This window comes from Lepisosteus oculatus, chromosome 5, assembly GCF_040954835.1.
Source record: "Lepisosteus oculatus isolate fLepOcu1 chromosome 5, fLepOcu1.hap2, whole genome shotgun sequence".
NCBI classification, from domain to species: domain Eukaryota; kingdom Metazoa; phylum Chordata; class Actinopteri; order Semionotiformes; family Lepisosteidae; genus Lepisosteus; species Lepisosteus oculatus.
In genome coordinates, this window is record NC_090700.1 from 59,960,809 (window position 1) to 59,977,509 (window position 16,701).

The 16,701-nt window shown below is 45.2% G+C and overlaps 2 protein-coding genes across 14 annotated transcripts in view; one reads left to right on the forward strand and one right to left on the reverse strand.

Annotated features, from left to right (window-relative positions):
• myo9aa (myosin IXAa) overlaps nucleotides 1–4,418 on the reverse strand; it is a 176,468-nt gene extending 172,050 nt beyond the window's left edge. For 10 of the 12 annotated variants that reach the window (XM_015343498.2, XM_015343494.2, XM_015343500.2 and 7 more), the window contains exon 1: nucleotides 4,045–4,418. The gene's annotated coding sequence lies outside the window, so the exon portion shown is untranslated. Of the gene's footprint in view, nucleotides 1–1,824; nucleotides 2,209–3,926; nucleotides 4,014–4,044 lie in introns of those variants that run through there. The other 2 variants (XM_015343491.2, XM_015343492.2) reach the window with 2 other exon arrangements.
• On the forward strand, nucleotides 2,892–10,872 carry senp8 (SUMO peptidase family member, NEDD8 specific). Of its 2 annotated transcripts, none has more exons than XM_015343503.2 (2): nucleotides 2,892–3,220; nucleotides 7,350–10,872. In XM_015343503.2, exon 2 carries the CDS (start codon nucleotides 7,377–7,379, stop codon nucleotides 8,013–8,015), a length of 639 nt encoding a protein of 212 aa, XP_015198989.2. In that variant the 5' UTR covers nucleotides 2,892–3,220; nucleotides 7,350–7,376; the 3' UTR covers nucleotides 8,016–10,872. The 2 variants fall into 2 exon arrangements, with proteins under 2 accessions (XP_015198989.2, XP_015198990.1); XM_015343504.2 differs by lacking the exon at nucleotides 2,892–3,220 and adding an exon at nucleotides 4,492–4,845.
• Nucleotides 10,873–16,701: the final 5,829 nt, after the last annotated feature.

A 16,701-nucleotide genomic window follows, 5' to 3' on the forward strand; every position in this document is an offset into this window, starting at 1 on the left:
AAGAGTAGGGAACATTTCGAAAAGTGGTGCTCACCAAGCAATCATTCATCACGGATGTATCTTCAGGACATACTACTCAGAGCAGCTGACCATGAGACCTTTCATGTGTTCCTGTGGACACTGGTGAGAGTGGACCGCAGCCACTAAGTTAGCTCTCTTTGACTTCCTAAGGGGTCACTTCCAGTTGAAAGAAACACGACTGCTTCCCAACTTTCCAGGGTCCTTCACAGACATGGAAACAGGGACTGCTAGAGTGGGTCAACCAGTAATGGCATTCTGTTCTACGACCATGGGTTCGAGACTAGGTCATGTCACTAGCCGACTGTGACTGTGACTGGCACTCCCAATTGGTCAAGTGCGAGGGTGGGGTGGGGTACGGTGGCCAGGTCCTGTCTCGGCTCTCAGTGGCACTGTAACGCCTGCAGACATGCAGGCAAGTGACGCTGTTGGTGAGGAACACACCTCTCCTCCATCTGACACTGAAGTTCATTTCAAACCTCTCGGCGTGATCACTTACAGTAATTATGACTACAAATAACCACAGAGCCGTTGCCTTAACTCATCAAACATTGCGAATCTTGGCGACCTCTTTTCAGTCCGCTCACAGACATTGGCAAATGCAGCCAAGGCAACACATGTTTTAATGAAAAATATGTTCCAGAGCATCATCTAGTGCACTGCTTTCTCAAACTCTTCCATCCCTCAGCACTCCTACATAAGTGTAAAAATTTGCAGCACACTGACAGCCTCCCTAGACATACTGATCCAGAACAAGCTGTGCTTGGCCAATCTTGTTTTAACACACATTTCACTGAATCAGACTTTTAGTGTTTTAATTTCTGTGTTCATTGGTAGCACATCAGCTGTGCTGGCATCTCTTTCCTGGTTAATGAAGTCACCTAGTAGCTGCATATGACATTGTGCGATTCCCATTACACTTACAGTACTTCTTATTTTTACAATGCCCTGATTATGAGGTGGCTTCATGAACACAATTACTGTTCTTGCCTCTCTCCACAACTTCCTCCTGTTCAGGAAGCCGATGCTGCAAAGGACTTTCCAAACGGCCTTGTCATGGCTCAACAATCTTGTACAGCGAAGGGGGAATGATGTCAAAAGCTTTACTTTATTTTTAGCGCTGATGAATATTTTATGCCGGAGCACTTCCAACTGCGGAGCGATTCTTCTCCTCAGACGCCGCATCGCCAAGGGTGCCTGCAGGCTTCAAACCTACTGCCGATTAGAAGACAAACCATCCTTCCCTAAAACAAAGGCGTTTTCTTCTGGCTTTGAAAGTGCACCATTCAAAACCACATCAAGCTCTCCTGGCTGCTTTCATCAGCTAATTTGTGAAACAGAAAACACTTGTTGTTAGAGAGCTCACAAAGGGTTTAGATCACGTCTGAGAATAACAATGCAATGCCTCCAATGTGGCACCACGCGTCACCCTCACCCATTCTTAATTATCTTCCCATTACACCAACGTCAATTCAGTCTTCTTTTGTGCTACGCAAAGATGCGGCTCCTTAAACTTGCCCCGTGTGTACTCTACGCCACACAAGGCATGCAGTGAAACTCTCCGGCACGGCCAGTTAGTAAAAAACACTATAATTAGTTTCCCTGAAAGCTTGCAACACCTGCCAGACACCCCGACAGCTCCTGCAGAATTCTGCAGATTACACGGCACACGTGCGATTGCTAGTTTCTCAAGATGGGACTTCTTCACCCACACAAAACTTGTTTCCCCCCCAGTTTCCTTTACCAGTATTTATGTTATTCCTTTTCTTAACCAGATGTGTCAGTTGAGAACAACTTCTCACTTACGAAGAGCCAGAGCGTGTTCAGTTCTAGTCCCCGTCTGACCGGAGGGAAAGGTCCAGCAGCCGCGTCCCCCTCAGGATCAGATCCACGGATCCCGCTGTCTGCAGTCCAGTGCTCCTAGCCATCGCTCCACCCTCTGCTACAGAGACATCATTGTCTGGCCTCGGATAACACTGCTTCAACGCTGGACTGTACGTTCTGCCATGGCTGCCGAGCCGGTACGGTTTTGAAAATGATTCTGCAAGCAGGGCAGGGTGTCAGGTCCCACGTGCAGAGACTCGCTGGGCAGTTTGCGAGGACGCTGTAGGGACTGCAGCTCCCACACGACAGAGCCATGTACCAGCGGAGCAGCTCTGCACCAGCAGCAGTCTTTAAGGCCCTTGTGCACCAAGCCTGGCCAGCTGCGAACATCCAGCAGACAAGAGTCTTAGCAGGACTCACGCCTTGCCTGTATACAACACAACTACCAGTGCAGGGGTGGGCATTAAATATACTGTAAAAAGTATATTCTCTTTGCTACTCAGTTACACAAACTAAGGGGTTCAGGGTTATTTTCTAGTAGTGTAATGTAGAACTGCTTGCATTTTGATGTAATTTCATAGATTTGTCCGGCTATATTAGATACACCGCTTTAGCCAACACGCACAGACTGATTCTGTCGCAATCACTGTGCGCACTGCTTATGTTGGCACTGCCCAACAGCTACGACAATAAAAAAAAAACAACTTCTGAGGAGACTTGTCACAGCTCAAGCAGAGAACTGTTTGTTGAGGAGAAGGATCGCAGCGCAACAGAGCTAAAGAAAATCTGTTCACCAGTTTGTGATACAGCGCAGGAAAAAGGAATCACTCATTTCATAATGCAACGTATTCATATATATGTATATATGAGGAGAAAAAACTAATTTCACCTTATCAACAACAACTGATCAGGCTACAAAGGGACCAGTCACAACGCGAAATGTATTATAAGAAAGGGGGACAAAAGAAACAGCCCTCTACGTAGGTTAAAAAAAAAACAAAAACTTCCATCTGTCATGATAAAACGCAATTCGCTCCTACGGTGTTTACCCCCGTCGTCATCTGCCTGATGCGTCCGCCCAGCTACCAGCTCGACGGAGCCCGATCCCACCCCTGTTTAAATGACCTGCAGCTGAAACCAGAGCCCCTCGAGGTGTCGTCGGAATGCCTTTTCTCCCCAGCTGCCGAGGAATCAGGCTGTGGGGTGTCCGGTACTTATTTTACACATCGAACGCACGAGGCACGGACTGACCCTCTTGCCTCTGAACGCCGATGCAGATGCGACCCAGCGCACACACTTTCACAACCAAACCCCCCAGCACAACACCGCTTTCCGTCAACACAACGCCACGATCGCCTGGCGCCCAAAAACCTGTCAGGTGAGCGCCTTCAGGGTCTCGCACCACACACGCGAGTCCCCTCTTCCCCTCGACACAACAAGTGAGCGAAAAGGGTCGCAGGGGAGATTTTTCTTTGTCAGAACCGCAGGGAGAAAGACGGCATGATGACACCAGCTACATGCCCCTAAACCAACGTGCACGTCTAGGGCTCCAGTTCCATTTTCTTCACCATTGAAACCCAGCAATGGTGTTAACTGGTGACCGGAGCGTAAAGAATGCGTCATGAAGTCCCGGCGCCGAATTTTATTTTAGCGTCCTCGCCTTTAAAAAAAACACCGTTTCATTCATTCCTTGCTGCGACTTTCCGTCCAACCCCGAGTCAAAGTCCGCCTGAATTACTTACTCGAGCTGCAGACTGCAGAACCCCAGGACCCCCCGAAACAGCGCAGGAGCCACTGGGCTCGCCTCTATATAGTGTAGTACGAGCAGTAAGGAGAACACAAAAACCGCAGGCTGCGCTTTCACAAAACAGCCGAGCACGGCGATTCCAAAAAAAAAAAAAGAACTCCCAAAGAAAAATTTTTAACGAGCATTTCTTTCAACAATCCCATCAGCACCGTTAGTAAAGAAACGGCGACGCGGCGGTGTTTTTACACTGGGACAAGGGATGTTTCAGCGCTGGGAGACATGCAAGCGGGCTGTGGGCATTCCCAGGCGTGCAGCCAGATGAATGGGATTTCGGTACCTGCCTGGCGTGACCGTCCGCCGCAGCGCCGGAGCCGGCCGCGGGGGTTTGCCTGCCGCGAAGTTACGCGCTGTTAGCGGCTGACAAAACGCGACCGATACAAAGTCTCCAGTCTTACCTCCACTCCGGGCTGTATGCACTCCGGCGCGCGCCCGCCAGCGAGCCAGCGAGCGAGCGGCTCCTCTTCGGGGGGGCTGGCGCGCGCTCCCCGTGCGCTCGCGGAGACGGAGCTCGAGAGCTCGAGACGTCCGATGTGAAATCCCCGGCGACGTCGGTCGGTCCCGTAGAAGACGTGTGAGGGGAGGGAGCGGGGGTTCAATTAATCCTCCTCGGCGGCTTGCCGCGAGTGTAAAATCCAGAGCTTCGACGCGAAAAACGCGTCGGTTAATCCCGCTATGTTTCCCTTCTGAGAATTTGTTTTTTTTTAAAAAAAAAAAGCAGGACCCCCTCTCGTCGTCTCTCTCGCTCGCCCCGCGCGCGGCTCGGACTGCCAAGATTTTTTTTTTTCCGCCTGCTAATCAGTGCAGGCGCTCGCGCACGCGCACGACGCGCGCCCCCGCGGCTCCTCCAGGCGAGGACGGGGAGGGGAGGGGGGGGGGGCGGTGGCGGAAGGCCGTGCCTGGCGAGCTCGCGTGGGAGGGCGCAGGGAGCGCCCGTGGCTCGGCGTGACGCATCGCGGACCGAGACCGAAGGAAAAGCCGAAGAGGCGGAAGGGGGCGCCCTCGTGCTTGGGAACCACTGCTGCCCCGCACTTCTGTCGTGAAATCATACCCCCCCCCCCCCCGAACAACGAGTCAGCCTTGCGGGAAAGCTGCAAAACTGCTTTACGTTACACGTCGGTTTTCTTCGGTCTGCAATGAGAGAACGAGGAACCTAAAAAAAATATCCCGTGCAGAGCAGCGAGTGAGTGTTGTCCAAGGTAAGGCTAGGATACATCTTTTGAGTGGGTGTTCAGCAAAACGCCGAATGCAGAAAAATAACCCCTGGCGTTAAGAAAGAGGGAGGTTTCTGAGTGATCAATAATGTGCGCAATGCAGTACAGTGTGTTACAAATCTACAATCTGTATTTGATCATATATATCATGTATATATCATTTTTCCCTGTGAACGTAACGTTAAGTAAAGCTAACAGCTCGTGCAGTGTTTCTTTTGAAGTACGGCTCTCTGTAAATACAATACGCCATGAAAACATTTCGAAATAAAAGACCGTTACTCTGAAAGCATATACTGTATGTGCTGTAGGATATGAAGCGATGTAGAAAATTACTGTTGTTCGTTGATTAAAAAAAACAGACCTGCCGACCTCGCATCGGTTTGTTTCAGACAAAATTCTCTTTTGGTTGTAACCATAAAGCCATAATTGAAGTTCTGTTAAGAAAATTAACTATTCAAAACGTTTTTGAGGCATAAACATGTATTTACAGTGTGAACTCGGTGTATTAGGTTCATGAATCCCAGAATTCTGTTATTCAAGGCTTGCCATGACTTATTTAACAGCACGTTTCGCCAGACGTACTCCAATACAGTAACGTGCACACTGGAGCATTGTATACATAGCACTGAAGTGTATCCAGATGCTACATGATTTCCCGTTTATCCAGTCATTTGAAAAGTGTTTTTTTACATTTAATCTTTTATTACCCCTCTATATCAATGATCAATTGCACTATGTATGGGTGAAATGTATTCCATTTATCTGGAATTGCATTAGTGACCTAGGAGGTCATACAAGCTTTCTAACCAGGGGCTACACATGCATTATTGATATTTGAGAAGCTTCCTAGTAGAGTAGATTAAAAAATTCAAGAAACTTTCCATAGTGCATTGGCATCCCTGTAATTTACAGTTTCCCTTACGGATCATTTGTATTTTCTTGATACTTAGGATACTGTATTTTACAGATGCTTAGCTGTTCCTTAAACTAACCTGTTAATTAAGAATAAAAAACAAAGGCAATTTATTTTAAAAAGCTAAATTTTTCACTACAGTTTTTGCAAACCAACTGAAACAATGATGTTAACAAGTATGTTAAAAATAAGAGTATTACAGTCATATAATATAAATACCTTGGGGACACTATACTGTACAAAAAATGCCGCCATCCTTTGGCATAAACATAAAACCGACAAAACCGAGGTCCTGACTCTCTATGGTCATTAATAATCCCAGGGTGTTTCTCGAGAAGAGTAGGGATGTTTGGCGTCCTGGCCAAATTTCCCATTGGCCCTTACCAATCATGGCCTCCTAATAATTCCCATCTATGAATTGGCTTCATCACTCTGTTCTCCTCCCCACTAATAACTGGTGTGTGGGGAGTGTACTGGTGCACTGTAGCTGCAGTTGCATCATCCGGGTGAAGCTGCACACTGGTGGTGGTGGAGGGGATCCCCATTACTGTAAAGAGCTTTGAGTGGAGTGTCCAGAAAAGCAGTAAGTTTAAGGAATTATTGTTATGATGTTTCTTGTGACAAAGAATATTCAGCCACTAGTTTATTCTAATCTTAATCTATTGCAACAGAGGTAAATACTTTCACAGTTTATGCGCCGAGATAAAGGATGAAACTGCTTCAAAGGATATACTGTACGTATCAGAATACGCACACTTTCAGACTGTTGAATGTGGCAGTCCTGACGGAGACAATGGCCTCTAAACTGAGCATTAGCACAAAAGAAGGCTTAGCTCCCATGAGACGTTTAACCCCTTTCTTTCATGGATATGTGCTTATAAATGGTTAGTATGCCACTCAACTCACACCTCTTCAAAAACTGCTCCAGGAGTTTATTTCCAACACTTCCCAATTACAAAGATGGTAGCAGAAAACAGGAGCACTTTCATGTCTTCAGATGTACATTTCCTTCAGATGCCAGAGGCTGCTTTCTTCCAGATGACTGCAGGAGCACATGTCCCTTGGGGGGGAATGAGTGACTTCAGAAGGGAGAGCTGGCAGATCCCATAATTAGGGATTTTTTTCAAACATTTTTACTCCAGGCTGATCCCCTTCTGTCTGGTTCATTAGTAAGCAGAAAAGCTATCGCTAATGGCTACAGCTATTTCAATTTATACCACCGTTAAGCCTGATTCAAGAACAATGCTGTATGACCCCTCTGTTCCTCAGGTCAGTTCAGTCTTAATCGCTCGTGAGTTGTAAAGGGAAAAGGAGCCCTACAAATTGTGAACACACTAGAAGAAGCACTAACACTACATTAAATGGATAATGCGAACTATGTTAACGGATCCTCCTGTTCTTTTTTTAATGTAACGTGAGCGAATTAACTAGCTATTATAGAAACATACTAGAGAGCTGATACCAACCAGCTTCGGCAGATCCGATGATTTTGCTAACTGTTGATGATATTGATGATCTGGTTTCTTACCACACATGCTTGGTCCAGTGGCCGTCATCTCCGTCCTTGGTCTCCTAGGTGGAGTGTCTCTCCCTGCCTTGGAGAATGGATCCGGTGGTTCTGAGCTACCAGGATAGCCTGCTGAGACGCTCAGACGTGGCCCTGCTGGAGGGGCCCCACTGGCTGAACGACCAGGTGATCGGCTTCGCCTTCGAGTACTTTGGCACCGAGCGCTTCCGGGACCTGCGGGGGGCGGCCTGCTTCATCAGCCCCGAGGTCACGCAGTTCATCAAGTGCGCCTCCAGCCAGCAGGAGCTGGCGCTGTTCCTAGAGCCCCTCGGGCTGCCGCGGCGCCGCTGGGTCTTCCTCGCGGTCAACGACAACTCCAGCCAGGCGGCCGGCGGCACCCACTGGAGCCTGCTGCTGTACCGCCGCGACCGCGGCCGTTTCGCCCACTACGACTCCCACAGCGGCGGCAACGCCCTGCACGCCCGCCGCATCGCCGCCAAGCTGGAGGCCTTCCTGGGGTCGGCGGGGGGGGTGCCCTTCGCGGAGGAGCCGGCCCCCGCGCAGCAGAACAGCTACGACTGCGGCATGTACGTCATCTGCATGGCCGAGGCCCTGTGCGAGGGCGCGGGCCCCGGGGGGCCCCCCGCCCCCCTCGCCCAGCTCGTCACCCCCGCCCACATCACGCAGAAGCGGGCCGAGTGGCGGAGACTGATCGAGAGGCTGGCCAAGGAGTGACCGGTCCCCCGCCCTCGCCTCTCCGGACCGCCAGCATGAGCCTCAAGGCTGCTCACAGGCAGGTCGGGGAGGACTGAGCGGACCGCTGTTCCTGCTGGGCTTGGACACAAAGGCAGAGAGAGAGGACCGTTAGCGGGGGCCCCTGCTGGACTCAGAGGGTTTGCTAGAGTCTCTTACACTTGAGGTGCCATGCGGACCCTTAATCGTTGCCCCGCTATGAGGGGCAGGGTGTTGAGCAGCACACGAAGAAGTGTGTTTTCAGCTCCGGGGCTTTCACAGGGTTCCTCAAGGCCTCGTTTTGTGCCAAAGCAAACTGAGAACATTTAGGAGAGAAAGTGTGCCTCTCGTATTCCTGAATGAAACTATAATTGAATTATGATGCATTATTTTTGCGCAGTTGAATAATGTCTTGGCTTAGCTAGCTCTTCTTTGCTATGTTTGTGGCACAGCCTTTCCTTTAGGATCTGGGGCCTGGGTTTTCCAGGGAGAGTGTGAAGCGTGGAAGAGGCAGGGAATCGCAGCGCATCACACTGTTGTGTCCGCATGGGTCTAGATCTCTGCATTTCCTGTACCTTCATCTGTATCATATTTCGACCACTGAGATGCTATTGCAAAGATTAAACCACTCAGCTTTACTTTTGGTCATAAAAAAAAAAACACTGCAGTCCACTGCAGAGAACAGAAGATAGAAGTGGTGAGGCAAAACTTCTTAAAGACTGTGAACAGCACTATCCTGTGCTCAGTCCGTTTACTAGTAGACTGTTGTTTTTCACATTTATTTGAACATTTTCACTTCATTGTATGTTTACAAGGATTATTACTCAGGGTCACAACTAAGCATTAAACTGACACAGAATGTTTTTTCTATTGAGTATATAAGATGGCCACAACAGGCTTAATGTGCACAATCTTTGTAAGCATACACATGTGGAGCCACAGCTGCATTTGCAGTTTCTTTTGACTCTTTTAAAGAAGTATTTGTGGAAAAATGCATGACTGTGTAGGAGCACTCCCTCTCTGGAGTTAAGTGAGGCACTCATGCGTATCTGTGCAGAGAGCAGGAAATCCTACGTAAAAACACATTTGTTCTTGAGGAAGTGAGATTGAGTTAGCAGGAGAAAAATCGTGATTCCTAATGAGCAAAGGGTGTAATCACACATTATAAACAAACACTGGAGGGTGGAAATATGGCCAAAAAAAAAAGCCACGTTTGTGAGACAATCGAGAAACACACCCATCTAAATAAGGCCCTTTAAAATTTAGAGGAAAGAACCTTTAAAAAGCCTAGTGTAAAACTAGCAGCTCGTAATAGTACATTTTCCAGAACAGCACAATTCATGCACAACCTTTTGGGAAGCCTTTCAGATGCTACTTTTGTCCAAGATTTCTACTACAAGTAGAAAATTGTGATTATAGATTAAACAGCAACTGAGACCATAACACTAGGATATGAAGAAGGAACACACTGGTGATTAAGAACTTTTCTGAGGCACATCCACCTACAAATATCATTTGCCATTTCACCTCTGTGTTTATTCCATTGACAAGCATATGTTGCCCTGGTGTAGGCGGTTCAGCAGTCAGTCTGCTGGGTTCTAGAAATCTGTGGCTCCAGTCCTGGGTTTGTCCTCCTCTGTTCGAGGAATCCTGGTAAGAATAGTCTTGGAATCAAGGCAGAGCTGGCTTGAGCTGTGTTGGTTGATATTGCTGCTCATATTTGTGGATCATCTAAAACTTGATGAAAAACATTTAGAATAATATTCACCCATTGGTCAATGGAATTTGTCAAGAATATTTGCAGAAGAAAAAAAAAGTATTATGGCTTTTGAATGCAAAATCTTTAGGTTTTATAGTTCGGCGTGTGCAAGCTCTACATGACTGATATATTCTGTGTTATTAACATCACCAGAAGAGAGGGAAATCCGTTATGGAGCCTTCTCTTGGACTAAGCCAGAACTATTTAGCTCAGTCCTGCCTTTCCTAGGTCTGTGCCAATCTGATAACTTAAAGTTTAACTAGATAACCTAGACAAAGATAAACACGTGAAAAGATAAATTAACAAAGTTTTCCAACTGTTGTAGATGCTCCAGCTGTTTATTTCTAAGAACACTATACTGACGGGCACTCAGAATATTTCTTGAAGCTCATTTCAGTCCGGGCTGCCAGACTATTTCCTCTATGAACACAGAGCAGGCAGTGCTAGCTGGCGCACTCTGTGGGGTTAATTCCATCTCTTTTCAGCTGTCTCTCAGATGAAGGCGTATCCATTCGGCCGATAAATCACTTTATTTCCCACCCGGCAAACAACAAACAGGCGAGGGAAAACCAGGTGCATCCAACTCTGTGACCTGGATGTTAACAAGGAAGTCTGAGGCAGTGCTTCATGGTTTCTCCACACTGTAGCAGGAGACCACAGTCGTGCAGGAAACTAAGCTCTGTGTTGCAGTTTGGTGGAAACTCTAGCTGGAGAATAAACTAAAGGCACCCCACTTCTCATTATTGTACCTAGCCTCCAGTGGTGACATCAGATGAGTTTGTGAAATGAAGATATTTCTTGAGTTCTTTAATGTCCATGATTTGCCATTAACTAGGTTGATGTCTAAGAGTAAATTCATTAAAGGTGAAAGTAACCTGAAGTGCAGGAGGCTATTTATTAATTTGACAGAGAGAGCTTTGACTTCATGAGGAGTTTCTGAGGAAGAATGCTTTGCTTTTTAGATATGTTCTTACAGGGAAAAGGAACTTAACAAATGCCTTTAATATTAAAGTATATTGATTGCTAAAATGTAGAGTGTAAACCTCTACACTGTATTTTCTCAGTGTGTAATAAATTGCTTTCAGGCTTGTTGCAAATGAAGGGTTTCTCTTTATTACTCATAATTCACGATTTAAAAAAAATCCATTCATGGAGAGAGAAATAACCCCTTTTAAAGGTGATGTTCCTTAACCACAGGGTCAGAAAATTTGAAGATCCACTAATAACATACTAACTGTACATATATCTTTCTAATACTGTAAAGCTAGCTTTTAAACAACTTTCTTTCAATGGGGAACATACAAACCTTAAAAATGGTAAATATACCACTTTTTCTGCCCACACTCATTATACAGTATGCTGCCTCATGCTTGTCACAAAGCCTAGACCAGATAGCTGGATGCTGTCATTTCACTAGAATGCTTTTATCCCTGGGTAGCTAAATAAGTGGTAACAAGAGATGAGCTGAAGAGTGTCAGAGACACAGTGTAACTAGGAAAATTAGGCTGCTCCCGAGTGAGTTGCAAGCGAGCCTCCTCAACCCCTGTCTGGGGGGCTGATGTTGGCCCCAGGCGTTCTGTGGGTTTCGTTTAGCCTGCTCTTCCCATTCTTCAGTAACCTGCCATCCTCGGCAGCACGGCGCTCCGCGGCGCGTTCCTCTCGGTGACGCGCCAGCGTCCTGTATCACTGCGTCAAATGAGAAGCGGATTTAATTCCTGTGATGTTTGGGTTTTTGGTTAAAGTCTGGCTCCAGCTCTTCCCAGGCTCTGCAAAGACGAGTCATGATCGCGTTTAGCCTCTTGGCAGAAAAGGCTGTATCGTTTTTCACAATTATTTTCAGCTCTTTGGCAAAATATGTTTGAGGTGGTTTCTAAAACAAGTCAATCTTTTTTGCATGACTTTTTTTTCACTGTTCCCGACATTAACATTTAGCATTGCTGGGTTTTGACTGAGGGGGGTGTGCACTTTTTTTTGGTGACGTGCCAGCAATGGCTCAGAAAAACTGTATGGATCGCTGTCATTAAAAAATGCACAATAATTCATTTCTGTAGAGAATACAGATCAGCTTTTAATAAACCAGACACTGCCAGAATCTGCTTTGTACAGATCAATACTCACAGCTGTTATGACCTTTTTAAGTAGGAGTTGGAGGATTTTTAATGGAACTGATACACATGCATAGACATATGTGCTTAGCCTCTATGCCACACTGTATTTCCTTAAGATTTTCCTTATAGTATCCTAAATATAATATCTGATTTAAAAATGAGATATTGCTTTCATATGGGAAACAATTTAGAAATGATAACTATTGTTTAGGTTACAGTACCTGCAAAGAAACTAATGTCATTGCCTTAAAAAAAAAAAACATTAGATTGCTTTTAATTATATCATGATTTGAAAGATAAAATTTCAGTCAGGCCAGGGTCAGGTGGCTATATTACAGAATGCTTCCAGCTTGTGTTTAAAATAAGTGGCCTTTCTCTGGGCATTTCGTTGCTAATATTCAACATTCATAACAAACAGAGATGCGTTTCCCTGGCATAACAAAGGCAGTACAGCTGTATCTGTGCAGGTGACTTTTCATGGAGAGCTCCGACTACTATGACTTTGTCTTCACACCAGTTTCCAACAGACTAGTTTTCAGTGCAGTGATGTGTTAGCCCTGATTAGCTATTAATTCTATATGTCGGTATTATTAATTGTAACAGCCCAACACAGGAGCCTAATCAAAGGCAGACACTCGGCACATATACAGCTTTTGTATGCCTGAGAGCATTATGGGAGAACTGATGGAGAAGGCAAGACATCTACGCCAAGCTTTTCCCTCTTCAGATAACACTTTCTGTACAAATATGTTATTAGCACTCTATTTGTTTCCATACATATCAGGGCTGTTGAATTTAACCAAAAATTAGGATTACTCTACACCCATTTTATAGGCACCAGATGAGGAGGCCTCCTACCGTCTTTCCTTGAAGGAATCAATGCGCGGAACCTAATTTATTTTTCTTTCCTATTTTTCTCCACAGTTTAAATTTCCCAGTTCCCTCTTCAGAGTTTTGGAACAATTTCTAGCAACACAGTGGAATTTAATAAACCTGGAATACCTGCTTCTGAAGGAATGCACAGGAATCATGACCAATTTAATTCAATGATTAAAAACAAATGTAAAAATCTACAGATACAATATCTAACCATATTGTTTTGCTTCTTGATGACACTTCCAGACCTATTTGCTGTGAGTACAGTTATACCACTGAACTACATAATTTGGTGCCGCTGTCTGTCCTTTTAAACCAAATTGATTAATCAAAGATCCACATATTCTGAAGGTGGAGATATTGAGGTCAGGAAAGCAAATTACCATCACACAGTGTGTTCTGAAGCCCAAGCAGCAGTGAGGGTCTTCTCCAGCTGCACCCTGGATAAGAACCTTATCCTGATGCAACATCTGCTGGAATACAAAGAACACAAATTTGATCTGAATTAGCACGTGCACAAACTATGCTATTAACACAATTTCAATTTTACCTGACTGGCACAGATCCTAGACTGCTTCAGCCAAGGAAACCTTAGTGTCGCTTAATACTAGACAGACCAGAATCGTTTCTAACCCCCCGTATGGACTTGGCTTATAGAGAGGTTAGATAATGAGCATGGAGTGTTACATATGTATTAAAACATAAGAAATCACGATTAACCCAATCTCCCTGTTCCTGCCAAAATAAGCAATACTTAATCTTAGTCGAAATTGGAACCTGAAGTTAGAAAGTTCCATTTGTTTTTTTTACAACAATTAAGTGATCCTGTTCAAAAGCTGCAGACACAAACACTGTAAAATGAGACGGCTGAAAACCTAAAGGCACTCTTAGCCATTCCCTAAGCAAATCTCCACTCAGTTGCATGTAACAGAAGACACTCCAGCGCACACTTACTCAAAGAAACAACCCTAAAGCACTACTGTGGATGTAGTAATAGCAAGTTTACTATAAGCCTTCATCAGCTACTTCTGACATCTATCAAACACAGTATGCCACGAGCGTTGCAACAGTACCTTTTGCCAAATTCTGTCCTGCCGAGTTAGTTTGATTTATCTCTGAACCCCTGAACCCTGTGCATGTAGACTTTCCCCTGGGCATCTAGACCATGCAGAAGGACACACAGGGCAGCGCAGCCACCAACATCTGCACCGGGCAGAGCTTATAACGTGAGCAGGGTGGTTACTCCCAGCAGCCAGCTTCTACTGCAACCCTAACTGTGGCCTGCTCAAACTGCACAGCAAGACGAGAGGTGAATAAGATCCCTGCAGCACCTGCAGGCCAGCAGCACCCTTCTGCTCTAAATAGATTCTCTTCCAACCGTGTCAAAGGATTTGATCAATTAACTTAGTGCTCTTGCTTTTTTAAATGTGGAAGAGATTGTCAGCTGAGATTATATTAGTAAAACACAGTTAAGTATGGTACAGGTTTATGGTTATTGGCCCACTACGCAACAGCTCACCATATTATCCATGTCTCCCAGTCAGTTGTTAGTAACTGTACGGTGTAGAAGAGCATTTTTCAAAGCAGCTCTGGAGCTCAAATTCCATTAACTCCCTCGTGCCACAAACGCCATTTGTATCCCCGTTAGCTCCAGATGTCAATGAATAGGCTAATGGTTGCAAGGTGACTTTCTAAAAAAATAGAAATATGGCAGTACATATACACTAGTGAACACAAATATGTAAAAACATTTGCATCTGCAGCCATGATATAGTTCAAAAGTGTAGCAAACATCAGTGAAATTAGTATAAATTGATATTGAGCATGTTTTTATAAAATCAGATTAGACTATTTTTTTTAGGAATATTAGAGTTCAAAAACATATACTACTAAATGTTAATACTCATTCAGATCTGGGTGATTTACTTTTTTTCACTCATTCCAATTTTAAACTATGCATTTCTGATGTTATTGAAGAACTTAAATGTGAATTTGCAAAACTGGAAAAAAAAACTTTCCACTTTGCTTAGATGTACATTTGGTTGGTTATAAGACAATTATTGCCATCATTCTGAAAATATGCCAGACAATTCCTAGTCATCTCAGCTCTTTTAATCCAGCAGGGCTACATGCATTAAACAGGGAAAGCTCAAGGTCAATTTTGTTTGGCTGAGTGATTTAGCTTACGTGTCTGTGGCACATAATCCAGATTTTAAAAAGCATTCATGCCCAAAGGCAAATAAGCCTTTCATATGCAGTATTGAATTTATTGCTTTCACAAAGTTTACCTCAGTTCTGATTTAGTCATTGTTGCATTGTCTGTAACTGTAATGCAGTATGTGCCTATTCTCCCTGAGCAGAGCACAAACACCTGAATGTCATGGGGTGGCAGGGAGAGTACTGTTATTCCTGGAATATACAGTAGGTCTGTTGATGTGCACAATGTAGCGGAGCTGGTGTGGTGATGTCAGCGCCCTCCCTGCGTGTAGCAGGGTCCTCAGCTGCCTGGGCTGAGGGAGGTCTCCTTTAGCTCACGCGGTTGGTGCCCTGTTGTGTTACGCCGGAGACCCGGGTTCGCGCCCCAGGTGTGGGGGATGGAACAGGCGGCGGGGGGCATGACCCCGTGCGGAACCGTGACTGTCACAACAACATCCCCAATTCAAGTACCTCTATGTAAGTGTTATCTTGTGAATTTATGCATATGTAATGGTCATTAATGATACCTAGTTGTGTTAGTTGTTGTAGATCTTACAGAGTAAAAACAATCACTCATATGGTCCCTCAATCAGACAATTTTCCTGCCATTAGGCATTTCCACCTGGCTGCTCACGTCTAAGTCTCTTGTGTATGCACGGTAAGCAGCACACATTGCTCTCCACACGTGTCTTACCACCCATGTGTTGTCATTTCCCACGTGGGAGGAGGAGAGGATAATGTGGGTGACATGAGCTCAAAGATTTTCTGCAGGCACATAACAACCTCTCATCATGCCTAATTACAAACAGAGCTGCACTCTGTATTTTCAAAGGTTTCAAAAGCAGCTTTTGCCTTCTTGTAGCTTGAGCGCATCAGATCTCAGACCCAAGCGAGGCTGGGTGTGCGCCACTGGGATGGGAGACTTATGTATGAAATGAGGTCGCTGCTGTATGTCCTGTTGGCCAGATCTTCCAAGCCGCCGCCACGGTATGGTGACAATGGACACTGTGGTGTCAGAGGTGCCAAACTTTCAATGAGGCATTAAACCAAGGTCCGGTCAGTCACGGTCATAAGGATCCTTGAGGGAAAGCTCCACTTTTGTGTGTCAGATTAATTCCACTGTGGGCATGCAGAATGTGGTCTACCCAAAACAGCTCCTTAAATCAACTTCTTACTTCTATCCACCTGATTCACTGGGCTGCATAGTGGCTGGCAAGCATCACCCCGGTGACCCAGGTTAAGATTGTGCTGCACTTCCTTGCTGGATGAAGTGAGAAGTGAGATGCATGACCCATCCTGTAAGTAACGCAATACGCTGAGAAGCACTGTACAAGCACAAGGAATTCTTAGAAGAAGAGACGGTGGGGGGGAAACTATCGCACAATGTACAGACTTATCTCCACTGGGAGAACCTATTACACTTGATCAATACAATTATAAAAATTGAAATATACAGTATATCCAGCAGTGTATCCAGTATATATCAATATCGTTCCAATATTTTTACAGCCAAAATTACAGAACAGCTGCCAGGAAAATGTAGATGTAGAGTCAGTCATCATTAATCCTTTTGCGAGAGGAATTCTAAGGCCAGTGAGCTAAAGAACTAAAAAACTGTTTTTTTTTCCCTAAATGAGTACATATCTTTGAAACTGTACACTGGAATATTTACTAAGATCTTAATTGATAGGAACTTGTAGTAGTAATAACTTAAGTTAAGAAGTGGGCATTCCTCCAGATAGACTTTTTA